The sequence below is a fragment of the Oncorhynchus keta genome, chromosome 19, assembly GCF_023373465.1.
Source record: "Oncorhynchus keta strain PuntledgeMale-10-30-2019 chromosome 19, Oket_V2, whole genome shotgun sequence".
Taxonomy (NCBI): Eukaryota; Metazoa; Chordata; class Actinopteri; order Salmoniformes; family Salmonidae; genus Oncorhynchus; species Oncorhynchus keta.
In genome coordinates, this window is record NC_068439.1 from 27,292,899 (window position 1) to 27,310,810 (window position 17,912).

General features: G+C 44.4%; 1 protein-coding gene across 1 annotated transcript in view; it reads right to left on the bottom strand.

Annotated features, from left to right (window-relative positions):
- Nucleotides 1-726: 726 nt before the first annotated feature.
- Nucleotides 727-17,912, bottom strand: part of LOC118397661 (endonuclease/exonuclease/phosphatase family domain-containing protein 1-like) — a 30,806-nt gene continuing 13,620 nt past the window's right edge. The window contains exons 2-7 of the mRNA XM_052470116.1: nucleotides 14,079-14,130; nucleotides 6,644-6,754; nucleotides 2,130-2,264; nucleotides 1,840-1,972; nucleotides 1,477-1,671; nucleotides 727-1,232 (exon numbers count right to left, since the gene is read on the bottom strand). Of these exons, the coding sequence (XP_052326076.1) occupies nucleotides 1,045-1,232; nucleotides 1,477-1,671; nucleotides 1,840-1,972; nucleotides 2,130-2,264; nucleotides 6,644-6,754; nucleotides 14,079-14,130 (814 nt within the window). The 3' untranslated portion in view covers nucleotides 727-1,044. The remainder of the gene's footprint in view (nucleotides 1,233-1,476; nucleotides 1,672-1,839; nucleotides 1,973-2,129; nucleotides 2,265-6,643; nucleotides 6,755-14,078; nucleotides 14,131-17,912) is intronic.

The following is a 17,912-nucleotide window of genomic DNA, read 5'->3' on the forward strand; positions in this document are numbered from 1 at the left end:
AGATCCTGACTAGTCTCCCAGCTCCTGCTGCTGAAAAACCTCCCCACAGCATACAATTGTATGGGGTGGTGCCAGGTTTCCTCCAGTTGTGACGCTTAGCATTCAGGTCAAATAGTTCAATCTTGGTTTCATCAGACCAAAGATTCTTGTTTCTCATGGTCGGAGTCTTTTAGGTGCCTTTTGGCAAACTCCAAGTGGGCTGTCATGTGCCTTTTACAGACAGGTCTAGGTCTGTGCCAAATCATGTCCAATTGAGATGTCCACAGGTGGACTCCATTCAAGTTATAGAAACAGCTCTAGGATGATCAATTGAAACAGGATGCACCTGAGCTCAATTGAGTCTCATAGGGTCTGAATAGTTATGGAAATAATATAAGTTTTTAATAAATGTGCAACAATTCTAAAAGCCTGTTTTCACTTTGTCATTATGGGGTGGCATGTGTAGATTGTCATTATGGGGTGGCGTGTGTAGATGTGGAAACAAAATGTGGAAAAGGGGAAGGGGTAAGAATACCTTCCAAATACACTGTAGGTCACAGGCACAAGTACAACAAAATCATGAGAAATTCACATTAGTTGTGTTTGCTTGTATAGTATTAGGGTAACACATTCAGATTCAATTCCTGGTGGCATTAAAAATCACTCCATAGCCAAGCTCATAACACTGACAGACATGAACATGCTAGGGCTCTAGTGGTTGGATCTCATATCAAAGATGAGCACAGGGAATGTCCATTTCCTTTTATTTCATATACATTTTTAAAATGTTTTGGCACACTGATGTCTAACACACTATCAGTTTTAAATGATTTACTGCAAAACAATGTCATGATAAGTCTCTACTGTACATTGATAAAGGAAACTAAAAAGGCAATCTCGGTGCTTCAATTCACATTCGTCAGGTAAATCCACCCTTCGATCCACTGCAAAACCCAGGCCAAAGCAGGATCCAGTCCAGGGCAAAGTCAAGTCAGTCTGATATCACATCAACCCCACCGTGCCACAATCTTCCTTCTGTATCTCTGTGGCGACCGCGAGCCACAGTCACCGCTCGTGTTTCGACATACTTTCTCCTCTCTCTACCACGGAAACTCTGTTTCTCAGCTCCTTCTGTGCCACGTCCACGTAGAACTCGGCCATGACAGGACAATGGTCGGACACTACCCCGCCCCACGACCAGTTGTCAGGTATCCAGGGGTTGGTCAGGCCCTCTCGCACCACCAGGCAGTGTCCTGCAGGGGGCAGCACACACATGGAGATATAGTCAGGTCAGAGGGTAACACATTCAGATTCAATTCCTGGTGGCACTAAAATCACTCCATAGCCAAGCTCATAACACTAACAGACAAATTCAAGTCTAGCATTCATGTGCCAATGGTTAGATTGGTATGTTAATGCAGTGAGAATATGTAGCGTTCATACCATTTCTAGTTACACCGACACACAGTTACATCAGTAGACATCAAATAGACGTACCTGCGTAGATCTTCTTCAGTGACTTGCTGACCCAGATGTTGTCCAGACAGAGGGAGCCCTTGGGGGAGCGGGTGCTGATGTTGGTGAACATGTTGGGGGGCACCAGTGGGCTCAGCCTCTCCTTCCTCAGCTGGTCCAGCTCACTGCTCTGGGGGGGCAGGCCAAAGTCTCCCAACACCACCAGGCCCTTCTGAGCTGTCACACAGATGAACCACAGATGGACATTAGCAATGTAGCTACATTAGCTTTGTAACTAGGTCAATTCAACTAAAACATTAAACCACTGAAGAGAAAGACGGTAAGAATAAAGGAAGAGGACGTAAGGTTAGTAAAGACAGAATAGGGTGACCTTCAGCTACTGACCTTTCAGTGTGTCCTGGATCCTGGAGGTCAGTCTGTGGGCCTTGACTTCCTCAGAGGTGTGGTTCCTACAGTTGGACTCCCAAGCCCCAGCACTCATGTGGACATTGACCATTGTCATCTCCAACGATCCAACCTAGTCACATATTAACCATTAAAATGATGTTAGTCTCTCTGGCAGGACATTATATGGTTATAATGGTTTTGATAGGGGCAATAAAATGACTCATGCATTCTATTCGTAATATCAGTTTAGGGAGTTCCAACCAAACACACACTCCTTGTTGACTTACATAAAAGTGGGCGAGATATGGCCGGGGGTGGGGGTGCATCCCGTTGCCGTTGACGACAGGACTCTCCAGGACCGAAGCATCTTTCAGGTCAATCCCAGAAGAGCTGTCCCACAGGAACCCAGAATAACTGACTCCCTGGAAGAGAGAGGACAACAGGAGACACAGTCAGACAAATAACGTCTTCCCTTCGCTCAGGGAGTCAGAGAGGAATAAAGAACACTAGTTCAACTTCCAGGATGCCCTTGAAACAGTATTGGAGTCAACTCAGTCTTCAGTGAACTTCTCAAAGCCAGAGCTCAGCCTCTAGCCTCTATACTATATCTATATCACACAGGCTGACAGTACAAGAGGACAGAGCTCAGCCTCTAGCCTCTATACTATATCTATATCACACAGGCTGACAGTACAAGAGGACAGAGCTCAGCCTCTATACTATATCTATATCACACAGGCTGACAGTACAAGAGGACAGAGCTCAGCCTCTATACTATATCTATATCACACAGGCTGACAGTACAAGAGGACAGAGCTCAGCCTCTATACTATATCTATATCACACAGGCTGACAGTACAAGAGGACAGAGCTCAGCCTCTAGCCTCTATACTATATCTATATCACACGGGCTGACAGTACAAGAGGACAGAGCTCAGCCTCTAGCCTCTATACTATATCTATATCACACAGGCTGACAGTACAAGAGGACAGAGCTCAGCCTCTAGCCTCTATACTATATCTATATCACACAGGCTGACAGTACAAGAGGACAGAGCTCAGCCTCTAGCCTCTATACTATATCTATATCACACAGGCTGACAGGACAAGAGGACAGAGCTCAGCCTCTAGACTATATCTATATCACACAGGCTGACAGTACTAGAGGACAGGGCTCAGACTCTAGCCTCTATACTACAGAGCTGGGAGGCTGAAAGTACTAGAGGTCTGAGGGGAGGATTTGTTTTCAACCCCCCCTCCCCTTCACATCATCTGTACTATCATCTGTACTATCCATCTGTACTATCCATCTTATTGACTGGAGGCATCACCACAGAATAAAGTCCAAGTTTATATCAAGGGTCCACAGCGTTCCTCATTGAGTTCCCTGAATTCCTATCGGACCTTGTAGTCATAGAAGATAATATTCTAATTTTTGGTGACTTTAATCTTCACATGGAAAAGTCCACAGATCCACTCCAAAAGGCTTTCGGAGCCATCATTGACTCATTGACCTAGTTTTGTCCCATGGAATAAATGTTGTGGATCTTAATGTTTTTTCTCATAATCCTGGACTATCGGACCACCATTTTATTACGTTTGCAATTGCAACAAATAATCTGCTCAGACCCCAACCAAGGAGCATCAAAAGTCGTGCTATAAATTCACAAACACAAAGATTCCTTGATGTCCTTCCAGACTCCCTCTGTCTACCCAAGGACGTCAGAGGATGAAAATCAGTTAACCACCTAACTGAGGAACTCAATTTAACCTTGCGCAATACCCTAGATGCAGTTGCACCCCTAAAAACATTTCTCATAACAAATTAGCTCCCTGGTATACATAAAATATCCGAGCTCTGAAGCAAGCTTCCAGAAAATTGGAACAGAAATGGTGCCCGACTAGCTTGGAAAGACAGTACCGTGCAGTATCGAAGAGCCCTTACTGCTGCTCGATCATCCTATTTTTCCAACTTAATTGAGGAAAATAAGAACAATCCGAAATGTATTTTTGATACTGTCGCAAAGCTAACTCTAATGTAGCATTCCCCAAGAGCGGATGACTTTCACTTCAGCAGTAATAAATTAATGAACTTCTTTGAGAAAAGATCACAATTATTAGAAAGCAAATTACGGACTCCTCTTTAAATTTGCGTATTCCTTCAAAGCTCAGTTGTCCTGAGTCTGCACAACTCTGGCAGGACCTAGGATCAAGATAGACACTCAAGTGTTTTAGTACTATATCTCTTGACACAATGATGAAAATAATCATGGCCTCTAAACCTTCAAGCTGCATACTGGACCCTATACCAATTAAACTACAGAAAGAGCTGCTTCCTGTGCTTGGCCCTCCGATGTTATATTTTACCTCTATATTTTACCTCTTGGGGATGTCATTCGAAAACATAAATGTTAACTTTCACTGCTATGCGGATGACACACAGCTGTACATTTCAATGAAACATGGTGAAGCCAAAAAAATTGCCCTCGCTAGCAGCCTGTGTTTCAGACATAAGGAAGTGGATGGCTGCAAACTTTCTACTTTTAAACTCGGGACAAAACAGAGATGCTTGTTCTATCTAGGTCCCAAGAAACAAAGAGATCTTCTGATGAATCTGACAATTAATCTTAATGGTTGTACAGTCGTCTCAAATAAAACTGACGGACCTCGGCGTTACTCTGGACCCTGATATCTCTTTTGACTAACATATCAAGACTGTTTCAAGGACAGCTTTTACCCATCTACGTAACATTTCAAAAATCAGAAAGTTTCTGTCCAAAAATTATGCAGAAAAATGTATCCATGCTTTTGTTACTTCTAGGTTAGACTACTGCAATGCTCTACTTTCCGGCTACCTGGATAAAGCACTAAATAAACTTCAGTTAGTGTTAAATACGGCTGCTAGAATCCTGACGAGAACCAAAAAATGTGATCATATTACTCCAGTGCTAGCCTCCCTACACCGGCTTCCTGTCAAGGCAAGGGCTGATTTCAAGGTTTTACTGCTAACTTACAAATCATTACATGGGCTTGCTCCTACCTACCTCTCTGATTTTTGGTCCTGCCGTACATACCTACACATACGCTATGGTCACAAGACGCAGGCCTCCTAATTGTCCCTAGAATTTCTAAGCAAACAGCTGGAGGCAGCGCTTTCTCCTATAGAGCTCCATTTTTATGGAATGGTCTGCCTGTGAGAGACGCAAACTCGGGCTCAACCTTTAAGTCTTTACTGAAGACTCATCTCTTCAGAGGGTCATATGATTGACTGTAGTCTGGCCCAGGAGTGTGAAGATGAACAGAAAGGCTCTGGAGCAACGAACTGCCCTTGCTGTCTCTGCCTGGCCGGTTCCCCTCTTTCCACTGGGATTTTCTGCCTCTAACCCTATTACAGGGGCTGAGTCACTGGCTTACTGGTGCCCTTTCATGCTGTCCCTAGGAGGGGTGCGTCACTTGAGTGGGTTGAGTCACTGATGTGATCTTCCTGTCTGGGTTGGTGTGCCCCCCCCCCCCCCTTGGGTTGTGCCGTGGTGGAGATCTTTGTGGGCTATACTCGGCCTTGTCTCAGGATGGTAAGTTGGTGGTTGAAGAGATCCCTCTAGTGGTGTGGGGTTGTGCTTTGGCAAAGTGGGTGGGGTTATATCCTTCCAGTTTGGCCCTGTCCGGGGGTATCATCGGATGGGGCCACAGTGTCTCATGACCCCTCCTGTCTCAGCCTCCAGTATTTATGCTGCAGTACTTTGTGTCGGGGGGCTAGGGTCAGTTTGTTATATCTGGAGTACTTCTCCCGTCTTATCCGGTGTCCTGTGTGACTTGAAGTATGCTCTCTCTAATTCTCTCTCCCGGAGGACCTGAGCCCTAGGACCATGCCTCAGTACTACCTGGCATGATGACTCCTTGCTGTCCCCAGTCCACCTGGCCATGCTGCTGCTCCAGTTTCAACTGTTCTGCCTGCGGCTATGGAATCCTGACCTGTTCACCGGACGTGCTACCTGTCCCAGACCTATTATTTGACCATGCTGGTCATTTATGAACATTTGAACATCTTGGCCATGTTCTGTTATAATCTCCACCCGGCACAGCCAGAAGAGGACTGGCCACCCCTCATAGCCTGGTTTCTCTCTAGGTTTCTTACTAGGTTTTGGCCTTTCTAGGGAGTTTTGCCTTGCCAATGTGCTTCAACACCTGCATTGCTTGCTGTTTGGGGTTTTAGGCTGGGTTTCTGTACAGCACTTTGAGATATCAGCTGATGTACAAAGGGCTATATAAAATAAAATAAATTTATATCAGGACTAACTTCCTCTGAGGATAAACACTGCTATTTACGCCTTCTGGTGGTCGGGAAGACAGAGTGTGTGTGTGTGTCCTCTCAGAGAGATTCTTAGTGGTTTAAGACAGACATTCTGGGAACTGAAAGGTCCTCTAAAAAGGGTCCCATAAATCAACCCCCTTTTAAATCATACCGTACTAGACCTTTGATCCCTACAGCAGGCCTTAGATCATGTGAACTATTTTGATACGTCTGGTCATCGATAACAACCCCTTAGTTGGTTTTCTTTAATAAGTGCAGAAAGGTTGTTCAAGAGTTTATAGGGTTAGTAAATGTTTTACTGATAATGGCTGTGTTTACATCTTGGCTGTGTGAACTATTGAGATGGGTGGTCTGTTTCAGATGGGATGTGAGAGAGGGGTTGGGGGGGTAAACAGAGCGGGAGAGAGTTGGAAAAAGACAAGCAAGAAAGACAGACAGATTGGGAAAGAAAACAATTTTTTAGTGCAGTGATGTAATCAGTACCCCTACCTTGTTGAACAGTCCTGTGGGTTTCTCAGAGACGGTACTCTTCCATACTCCCCGTGGTCCTCTCCACTTCCGCACACTGTCCAACGAGCCCTGGTTCAGTTCCACACAGAACTGCAACACAATAGAGGGGTACGTATTATTACACAACAACGGACAGTCGACCATTGAAATAGTGTACTAGTCATTCTACATTCTCATCATTCCATTTTAATGAAGTGGGCATTGCATTGGATGTAGGGTGTGTATGACTACACAGAGCAGTACATCACAACTACAGTCAACACTATTTTTGTCTCGGTTTATTTATCCTCTACGATCGGTTCTTAAAATAGCCACAGAAGATATTTAAAATACATACAAATAAATTAGCACTATTTTAGTATGAAGTGAAAGATAACTGAAATGTCTCCTCAAATGATACCTTTAAACCAAAATTATACCATTTGAAATTACCTCAAGTAGTACCGTATTCTACAGGAAATAGACTCAGAAAAAGGAAGCGACCAAATATATTTCAGGGTGCACCAGACACCATTAGTGTTGAAACGTGTGAAAGGTCACTGAAGTTTGTCAACGATGGAATGGGAGAAAGTCCTTCTCTTCCTGGCTGAGCTGCTACCAGGTCTACTATAAGTCCCGGAGGGAGAGCTTCCCTATGGGGAACCAGAAAAGCAGAGGGTCTTTAACGCAGTGTGACTACCATCAATAAATACCCCATCGTCCTCTCCTGTCGGCCTCATTAATGTCAAGAACCAACTCAGTCTGACACAGCGACAAGTAGCCCACCATAAATGATGCTAATAACAAAAGTTTCAAAATGGCAGCCGGAAGAAAGGAAGCAGGATTTACTATCGCCATGATGCCTGGATCCGACAGAAGTGGAGGGAGATATGAGGATGGATGGAAGGCAGCTCTACCCAGGAACAATAAACACACAGCCATAATTCAACCAGGGATGAACCAAGACGTGGGTATAGAGGAGGCCTTGGCACAGCTCCCGAGACCTGCGAATGTATTCATCTAGCACAGCTATTCCCAAACTGGGGTAAGCAATACCGTCGGGGCAATGCAAAATAAAAATGGGATTCACATAATTTTTTTACCCTTCACATTTTCAAACAGTACATTTATATTTTCCAAAGGGGCTATACATTTGGATGAGGGTTTTTCCCCCCCTCGCCTGAGTAGCCTTGTTTCACAGCCAAAAATAAAAGTAAACCATCTGGTGTTCAGCGAAATAACAACGTCAAATACAGGTAGCCTCATAAAAGAATTAACATCCAATCACATTAACCGTTACTCTCTCACTGGAAACCTTCCCTCTTGCGCAGACATTTAGAAACATGACAATTTGAAAACTAGTAAGACATGTATAGTAAGTAGTAAGACGTATAAAAGCAACAGATACCATTAATAGGAAGGGTCTAGAAGCGTCTTATATGGTGAGCTACCGAGTGGCTAGGACAGGCAAGCCCCATACTATTGTGGAGGACTTAATTCTTCCTGCTGCCGTGGATATGGCTGGGACAATGCTGGGGGAAAAAGGCCCCCAAAAAAACACTATACAGACAATGTTTTCATCAAACAACAGTTTCACGACGCATCAGTGACATGGCAGGAGATGGTTTGAAACAATTACTGCTTCGCATACAAGCTAGTGAATTAAATGTGTTACAGCTGGATGAGTCAACAGACGTGGCGGGCCTGGCACAGCTCCTGGTATATGTTCGTTACATTTATGGAGGGTCAATTAAGGAAGACATCCTCTTCTGCAAACCACTGGAAACCAGGACAACACGAGAGGATATGTTTAAAGTACTGGACAGCTTTGTGACATCAAATTGACTTTGGTGGTCAAGATGTGTTGGTATCTGTACTGATGGTGCAAAATCCATGACAGGGAGACATAGTGGAGTGGTAACGCGCGTGCAAGCAGTTGCTCCCGACACCACTTGGGTACACTGCAGCATCCGCCGAGAGGCTCTTGCTGCCAAGGGAATGCATGACAGATTGAAAGACGTTTGGGACAATAAAGTGAAAATGGTTAACTTTGTTAAAGCAAGGCCCCTGAATGTGTATTTTCTGCATTATGCAATGATATGAGCAGCGACCATTTAATGCTCTTACAACATACGGAAAGAAGTGCGCTGGTTATCAAGGGGCAAAGTATTGACACATTTTTTTTTTTAAACAGAGACGAGCTTAAAGTTCTTTACTGACCATAATTTTCCCTTGTCTGACCGCTTGCATGATAGAGTTTGGGTGATGTTTTTTCCTTGCCTGAATGATCTGAATCTAGGATTACAGGGACTCTCCGCAACTATATTCAATGTGCGGGACAAAATTGAGGCTATGATTAAGAAGTTGGACAACTCTTGTCTGCATTAACAAGGACAACACGCAGGTCTTTCCATCATTGTATGATTTTTTTGTGTGCAAATGAACTCAAGCTCACGGACAATGTGAAATTGTCAGAGCACCGGAGTGTCTGGGTGCACAATTACGCAGGTATTCTCTCGAAACGAACTACAAACACCTGGATTCATTATCCATTTCATGCCCTGCCTCCAGTCCACTTACCGATATCTGAACAAGAGAGCCTCATCGAAATCGCAACAAGTTGTTCTCTGAAAATGTAATCTGGATTGGGCTGCGGTCAGAGTATCCTGTCTTGGCAAATCGCGCTGTTAAGACATGGATGCCCTTTGCAACCAAGTACCTATGTGAGAGTGGATTCTCGGCCCTCACTAGCATGAAAACTAAATACAGGTGTAACAGTATAGCTTCCGTCCCTCTCCTCTCCCCAACCTGGGCTCGAACCAGGGACCCTCTGCACACATCGACAACAGCCACCCTCGAAGCATCATTACCCATCGCTCCACAAAAGCCGCGGCCCTTGCAAAGCAAGGGGAACAACTACTTCAAGGTTTCAGAGCGAGTGACGAGTGACGATTTCATGAACAAATAAGGCTTTATATGTAAGATGGCTAAATAAAGAGAAATTATGGATTATTATTATTTGTGCCCTGGTCCTATAAGAGCTCTTTGTCACTTCCCATGAGCCGGGTTGTGACAAAAACTCACACTCGTTCTTAAGTTTAATAAATGTATTGTATAGTGTGTGTGTGTGTGTGTGTGTGTGTGTGTGTGTGTGTGTGTGTGTGTGTGTGTGTAGTAGGCTTACAATGATGGCAAAAAACAAGATTTGAGAGTGCGTTGACCCTGGTGCTAGAGGGGGTACGTAGCTGGAGGTTGAGTGTTTGAAGGGGTACAGGACTATAAAAAATTTTGGGAACCACTAATCTAGCACAATGATGGGAAACTCTGATGGGGTGGGGGCCACAAAAGAAAATCGGAACTGCGGGTGGCAGTTGGGCCACCATACCCCACCATAGAAAACTCCTTTTACGTTGTAGAGTTCATGTTGTGTCATTTCTTTTTGGTTTTAAAACAAGTTTCCTGCAATTCTACACATTTTGCTGTAGGGCGGAGAGAAATGTTTGCAGTTTTTAATGACATCTTAGTCACTGACAACAACAAACAAATCTATGGTGGCCCCACTTGGCAGTTATTCATCCATGAATATTACAAGTTTAGACTAATTTACCAATCAAAAAATATTTAGTTGACATGGACTAACTGACTATCAGTGACTGACATAAGAGAAAAACTTAATGCACCATCAAATTTCAAAATTGCACCCATTGTAACTCGCAACAGTAAGTTGAGACTGACTGAGCCATCCCCCTGGTTGATCAAAGGGCCTTCAAAAGGGGGGCAGCCCTAATTAAAGTTAATCAGCCTTGATCAATACTGCGGACAGGGGGCCATAAAACACTACCTGGTCACCATGGAGACATTGGATATTTTAGCAGCAGTGAGTGCTTTATTCCAGATAGTTACTTGTTGTCATGGAAATAAGGAAGCATAGCAAATCCACACCACTACCACATTTCACTACTGTTACACATAGATACATACAGTACTAGTCTGAGGGAAAGAAAAAAGGAAATGTGTGGGAGTGTGAAACGGGAAGATAGACAGCAATATTGTGGGGGGTGTTCGTAAGGGTGAAAATTGTAAATAGTGTGGGTGTGTGTTGTGATGTAACCAACTGACTAGATGATGGTTACCTCCACCATGTTACTCTACTACTGATTGTTGTTTGGTTAGCTCAGGGTTAACAAGTGCTTGTGTGAAGCAAGGGTAAGTCACCGTGGTCAGATTTAACCTAGGTTTAATGATAGCACTGGGCTAAGAAATGTGAATGTGAAAGTCCCTACTGCCAGTCAGCCTCAGCCCTAATGAAACTCAGGTTGACACAGTCAAGTTGTTCTGAAGCTTACACTAGCAAAGCCTGGTAAACTAGAAGAACACCAAGAGTAATCTTTTAGGGGAAGAGGAATCATTGCTCAGTAATTCACCATAAACCACAGAAGGTTCCTTAACTACAAAACAGAACAAGAAAACAGTGACCAAGACTGCTACATGCTTAGAGTGACTAAACAGTGAAAAATGTCAACTGTCAGTAAATATGCCAACTCAAACTGCTGCTTTAGTCATAGTGTCATAGCGTGTGGTGTGTCATGCTGCATCACAGATGGACACCTCATAAAATGTGTTGACCATATTTGCAGAGATTAAAGGTAAACAAATGACAGAAAGCCAATCAAATAATGTATTTGTGTTGGGGGTTTGTCCAGTAGTAGTGCCATCACCCCTAGAGGCAGCTGCTCAATCAGCGATTACAGCCTGGAGTCTTCTTGGGTTTGACGCTACAAGCGTGGCACACCTTTATTTAGAGAGTTTCTCCCATTCTTCTCTGCAGATCCTCTCAATCTCTATCAGGTTGGATGGGGAGCATCGCTGCACAGCTATTTTCAGGTCTCTCCAGAGATGTTTGATTGGGTTCAAGTCCGGGCTCTTGCTGGGCCACATAAGGATATTCAGACTTGTCCCGAAGCCACTCCTGCATTGTCTTGGCTGTGTGCTTAAGGTCATTGTCCTGTTGGAAAGTGAATTGTTGCCCCAGTCTGAATTCCTGCGAGCTCTGGAGCAGGTTATCAAGCATCTCTCTGTACATCTTTCCCTCGATCCTGACTAGCCTCCCAGTCCCTGCTACTGAAAAACATCCCACAGCATGATGATGCCGCCACCACCGTGCTTCACCGTAGGGATGGTGCCAGGTTTCCTCCAGATGTGACACTTGGCATTCAGGCCAAATAGTTCAATCATCAGACCAGTGAATCTTCTTTCTCATGGTTCATGAGTCCTTTAGGTGCCTTTTGGCAAACTCCAAGTGGGCTGTCATGTGCCTTTTACAGAGGAGTGGTTTCCTTCTGGCCACTTTACCATAAAGGCATGGTGGAAAGCTGCAGAGATGAAAGAACCTTCCAGAAGGTCAACCATCTCCACGGGGGAACTCTGGAGCTCTGTCAGAGTGACCATTGGTCACCTCCCTGACCAAGGCCCTTCTCCCCCGATTGCTCAGTCTTGGTAGTTCCAAATTACTTCCATTTAAAAATGGAGGCCACTGTGTTCTTGGGGACCTTCAATGCTGCAGACATTTTTTGGTGCCCTTCCCCAGATCTGTGCCTTGACACAATCCTGTCAGCTCTACAGACAATTCCTTCGACTTCATGACTTGCTGTCACATGCACTGTCAACGGTGAGACCTTATATAGACAGGTGTGTTCCTTTCCAAATCATTAACAATAATTTGAATTTATCACAGGTGGACTCCAATCAAGTTGTAGAAACATCAAGCATGATCAATGGAAACCGGATGCACCTGAGCTCAATAGCAAGAGTCTGAATACGTATGTAAATAAGCTATCCGTTTTTTATTTGTAATACATTTGCAAGAAATTCTGAAAAACATGTTTTCTTTCTCATTTCGGGAGAAGAGGTATGAATACTTTCTGAATGCACTGTATGTATCTACAGTTAAATCTTGTTTTGTCTGATTATAGGGGGGGTTATGAAACCATTATGGCCCATTAATTGCCTTCCCTCCCTAATCTTACTACATTTGCACACACTGTATATAGACTTTTCTATGTGTAACTCTGTTTTTTTTTTTGTCGCACTGCTTTGCTCTCTTGGCCAGGTCGCAGTTGTAAATGAGAACTTGTTCTCAACTGCCAACCTGGTTAAATAAAGGTGAAAAAATAAAGTCATTTCAGTTTTGGAATTTTATCTAACATTCAATTTGTGGAATTCCATTGGAGAGTTAAAGAAACCCTACAGGGAGTTGATGAATTAGTTGGAGGAATAAGACAAGGAGGACAGATGTGATGTTAGAGCAGTGACTGCGTCGCCTTTGGGTTTGGACATGGTGTGAAATCAGAACCGTTCAGACTTCATGACTCACTGACTGCCTGCACTGCAGAGATAGAGAACATTGTATATGTGGAAGACGAGCGGAAAGAGGAATCGATGGACCATCTCTTCATCGAGCAACCCCCTTCCTTCCGCCTGTATTTTCCTTTCAGCTCTCTTCCCTCCTCTCTTTAGAGAGAAACTATCAATCCCTCTCTTTAGAGAGGACCTTTCTCTCTGTAACTCTCTCTGAGAGACAGCAGCTCTGCCGACCTAGTTCTCTCTCCAGGAGCACATCACATACGGTCTCTCTCCCCCTCGGTGTAAACTGTTCTATTTCAAGGCAAACATTTAGAGTGTGAACTGTGAAGCCACTCTCCTGTGCTTTCACTACTATAAATCAGTCAGTAGTTGCTACGGTAGGTGTGGAGAAAGGGAGAGGGTGTCTTCTTTACGAGTGCGAGGAGATAGAAATGGGGGACACTGCCCTGGTATGCTGCTGTATACCGCTAAAATACCTGCTTCTCCATTACTGGATGTAATGTCATCAACCCGTTAGGGGTTCTCTATGCACATCCGTGCTCTACTTTGGTAATGAGGTCAGGAGAATGTAGCTGTGGACAGAGTCAGAGAAGGTCATATCTAGGGGCTGCCTGATGTACAATAATGAAGCAATAGGACGGTGATGTTTGGTGAATATGCACTCAGTTAAAGGGATAGACGTGTAGATAACAGATCAGATCTAGTCTGAAGATCATTTGTGTGTTTACAAGTAAAATGTTGGCCAGTGTCTAGATGATATTGGTGTTTATAGCAGTGCTGGAGCAGACTTTTAGTAACAGCTGTGTGAGTGAGAGAGAGAGAGAGAGAGAGAGAAAGAGAGGGAGAAAGAGAATTATGCTTAATTGAGAAAGAACAGAAGGTTAAGTGGGTGAGAGAGACAGCAATCGAGGGAGGATCGCTACATGTTTTTATTGTCAAGAGCATCTCATAATTATCAAACATAAAGATGATCTGTACTGGTGGACTTATAGGTACACACAGCTTTACTCCCCAAATCAATAAGAAAAGGTGTTTTATCTAGTAGGTGAAGTAAGGGACTGCTACACTGTACCTTGTCAAGGGCCTCCCGATCTACCAGGTCTTGGACGGCCAGTAACTTGATGCTGGAGAGAGAAAACGAGACAGAAAGATGGTGTAAGACACATGGATGCATCAATAAAACAGTGGTGATTTAATCTCTGTTATCCAAGCCACACACACACACACACACACACACACACACACACACACACACACACACACACACACTAAGAGGCCAATGCATTATTTACACAACAACCACAAAAGTTATGAGTAAACACAGCGGGCCTCCGTCCATATCCAGGATGTTCCTGTCTCTACAACACATAAGATGACTCAGTCTTTTCCCCTGAAGCACCATGTGATTAACTTCAATGGATATGTCTGAAATGGCACACTATTCCTTACATAGTGCACTATACACAGCGGCTCTAATCTAAAGCAGTGCACTATACACAGCGGCTCTAATCTAAAGCAGTGCACTATACACAGCGGCTCTAATCTAAAGCAGTGCACTATACACAGCGGCTCTAATCTAAAACAGTGCACTATACACAGCGGCTCTAATCTAAAGCAGTGCACTATACACAGCGGCTCTAATCTAAAGCAGTGCACTATACACAGCGGCTCTAATCTAAAGCAGTGCACTATACACAGCGGCTCTAATCTAAAGCAGTGCACTATACACAGCGGCTCTAATCTAAAGCAGTGCACTATACACAGCGGCTCTAATCTAAAGCAGTGCACTAGGGAATAGAGTGCCATTTCGGATGCATGCAAATAATGTATTATGCAGAGAATAGCAGAGGGGGGAGAGGAGACTGAACTATGGGTGGCAGGTAGCCTAGTGGTTAAGAACGTTGGGCCAGTTGGTGCAGAGATAGTAAAGTAGGTTCCATGCTCTCGTAAACTTTCATCTATTTACTTTCTAATGGTTTTTCTAGCCCACTAGTCAGCATAATAAAAAAGGGCAAAGCACTATTCTCTCTCTCCATCCTGCTGTACACACTGTGTTCACGTCTCCTTCACTGCTGTCTATTAACTAAATGAGTAAACTGAACATTCCTCACTCGTTCACTGACTCATTCAGACTTGTTTAAAACAAATACGCCCCAGAGAAACCTCATTTGATAATGGGATTTAGATTTTTTTTAATCTCCAACGGAGCGCTTAGACTATGGACTACTGTTATAACAAGAAGAGGTATTTCACAGGCCTATTTCACAGATGGGATAACACACACCACTGTTACATTATGTCCATTATGGAAATATTTCACAGATGGGATAACACACACCACTGTTACATTATGTCCATTATGGAAATATTTCACAGATGGGATAACACACACCACTGTTACATTATGTCCATTATGGAAATATTTCACAGATGGGATAACACACACCACTGTTACATTATGTCCATTATGGAAATATTTCACAGATGGGATAACACACACCACTGTTACATTATGTCCATTATGGAAATATTTCACAGCGCCTCATGTTTTACTGCACATCTTCAGGCTCCAATGCCGACCAGGTAGTGTTTTATGGCCCCCTGTCCACAGTATTGATCAAGGCTGATTAACTTTAATTAGATAATTACATCTACGGCAGTGAAAAATTAAAATCCATTTTCTCCAGGCTAAAACATGTAGTCTAGTGTATTTTATGCCTATTGTGAAGAGCCTCTCGCTATGTGCTAGATAATCCTAAAAAGAGGCAGCGAAATGAGGTTACATAGGCAGGGGGGGGTTCTATTTGTGAAACGCTGCTGCTACTGCAGAGGCCACCACAAGCTTAGCTCCACGCCGATCATTAAAAAAAAGCTTTTCAACAGATTGCATTCTTTCATAAAGTATTTGTGAAACTGGGCTAGTTACATGGTGGGTTGCTGTGGCCCACATGTACTCCATGAATGAAGACAATCTGTTGGGATAACAGTAATGATGTAAGACACAATCACGATATGTGGCTAATGTAGGTGGCAGTAATAATAACGGCCCTAAATGAGTTGGTTCTGCGTAGTTGTGACAGACTTACGTCATGTGATGCAGCAAATGTTGACAAGGCGTTGGGAATGAGATTGGCTGCGGGGATGTTTGTCACGACATGATTTCATAATTTGTGTTCCTACAAGATGGTGAGTGGCCAACCACAGATGCAGTCAGGCTTCTCAATGGTGTATTATTCAAGTTCATACCTCCTCCCTCTCCCCTAAGTACGCTGCTCACATTATCCTTCTGCAAGAAGCCCCATCCTCAATTAGCATTTTCTGCATCAGGGCAATCAATCAATATGAAGGTCAAAGTTGTGGTCTCTACTTCACCTGGTGCCAGGTCCCATAGGTGCTCACTCCACCTAGCTGCTGCACTGGGCACTCACTCACTCACTCACTCACTCACTCACTCACTCACTCACGACAGCACCACCCACAGGGCAGTGGACTTCCGTTCTCTACCACCACGCAACAGCCTGGGGAAACGTTTCTCACGTTAGGCCCCTCACCCCGCAGATCCAGAATGCTGTGGAATCTGTTATCTTCAATCCTCAACCTTCACTTCAGTTAGTTCTGGAACCAGGGGTCCAGTACATTAATATCAACTAAGCAAAAAAAAAGAAAAACGTCCCTTTCTCAGGAAATATCATTCGTAAAAATCCAAATAACTTCATAGATCTCCATTGAAAAAGTTTAAACACTGTTCCCATGCTTGTTCAATGAACCATAAACAATTACTGAACATGCACCTGTGGAATGGTCGTTAAGACACTAACAGCTTACAGACGGTAGGCAATTAAGGTCACAGTTATGAAAACGTAGGACACTAGAGGCCTTTCTACAGACTGAAATAGACCAAAAGAAAGTTGCCCAGGGTCCATGCTCATCTGCGTGAACGTGCCTTAGGCATGTTGCAAGGAGGCATGAGGACTGCAGATGTGGTCAGGATAACGGTAATAAATTGCAATGTCCGTACTGTGAGACGCCTAAGACAACGCTACAGGGAGAAAGGACGGACAGCTGATCATCCTCGCAGTGGCAGACCACGTGTAACACCTGCAAAGGTACATCCGAACATCACACCTGCAGGACAGGTACAGGATGGAAACAACTGCCTGAGTTACACAAGGAACGCACAAGTCCTTCATCAGTGCTCATACTCTCAGCCTATTGCAGTGAGGCTGGACCGAAGGCTTGAAGGCCTGTCGTAAGGCAGGTCCTCACCAGACATCACCGGCAACAACGTCGCCTATGGGCACAAACCCACCGTCACTGGACCAGACAGGACTGGCAAAAAGTGCTCTTCACTGACGAGTCGCGGTTGTCTCACAAGGGGTGATGGTCGGATTCGCGTTTATCGTTGGAGGAATGAGCGTTACACCGAGGCCTGTATTCTGGAGCGGGATCGATTTGGAAGTGGAGGGTCCATCATGGTCTGGGGTGGTGTGTCACAGCATCATCGGACGAGATTGTTGTCATTGCAGGAAATCTCAAAGCTGTGCGTTACAGGGACATGACCTGACATGACGCTCCAGCATGACAATGCCACCAACCATACTGCTCATTCCGTGAGTGATTTCCTGCAAGACAGGAATGTCAGGGTTCTGCCATTGCCAGCGAAGAGCCCGGATCACAATCCCATTGAGCACGTCTGGGACCTGTTGGATCGGAGGGTGAGAGCTAGGGCCTTTCCCCCCAGAAATGTCCGCGAACTTGCAGGTGCCTTGGTGGCAGAGTGGGGTAACATCTCACAGCAAGAACTGGCAAATCTGTTGCAGTCCATGAGGAGATGCACTGCAGTACATAATGCAGCTGGTGTCCACACCAGATACTGACACTTGATTTTGATCCCCCCCCCCCACCC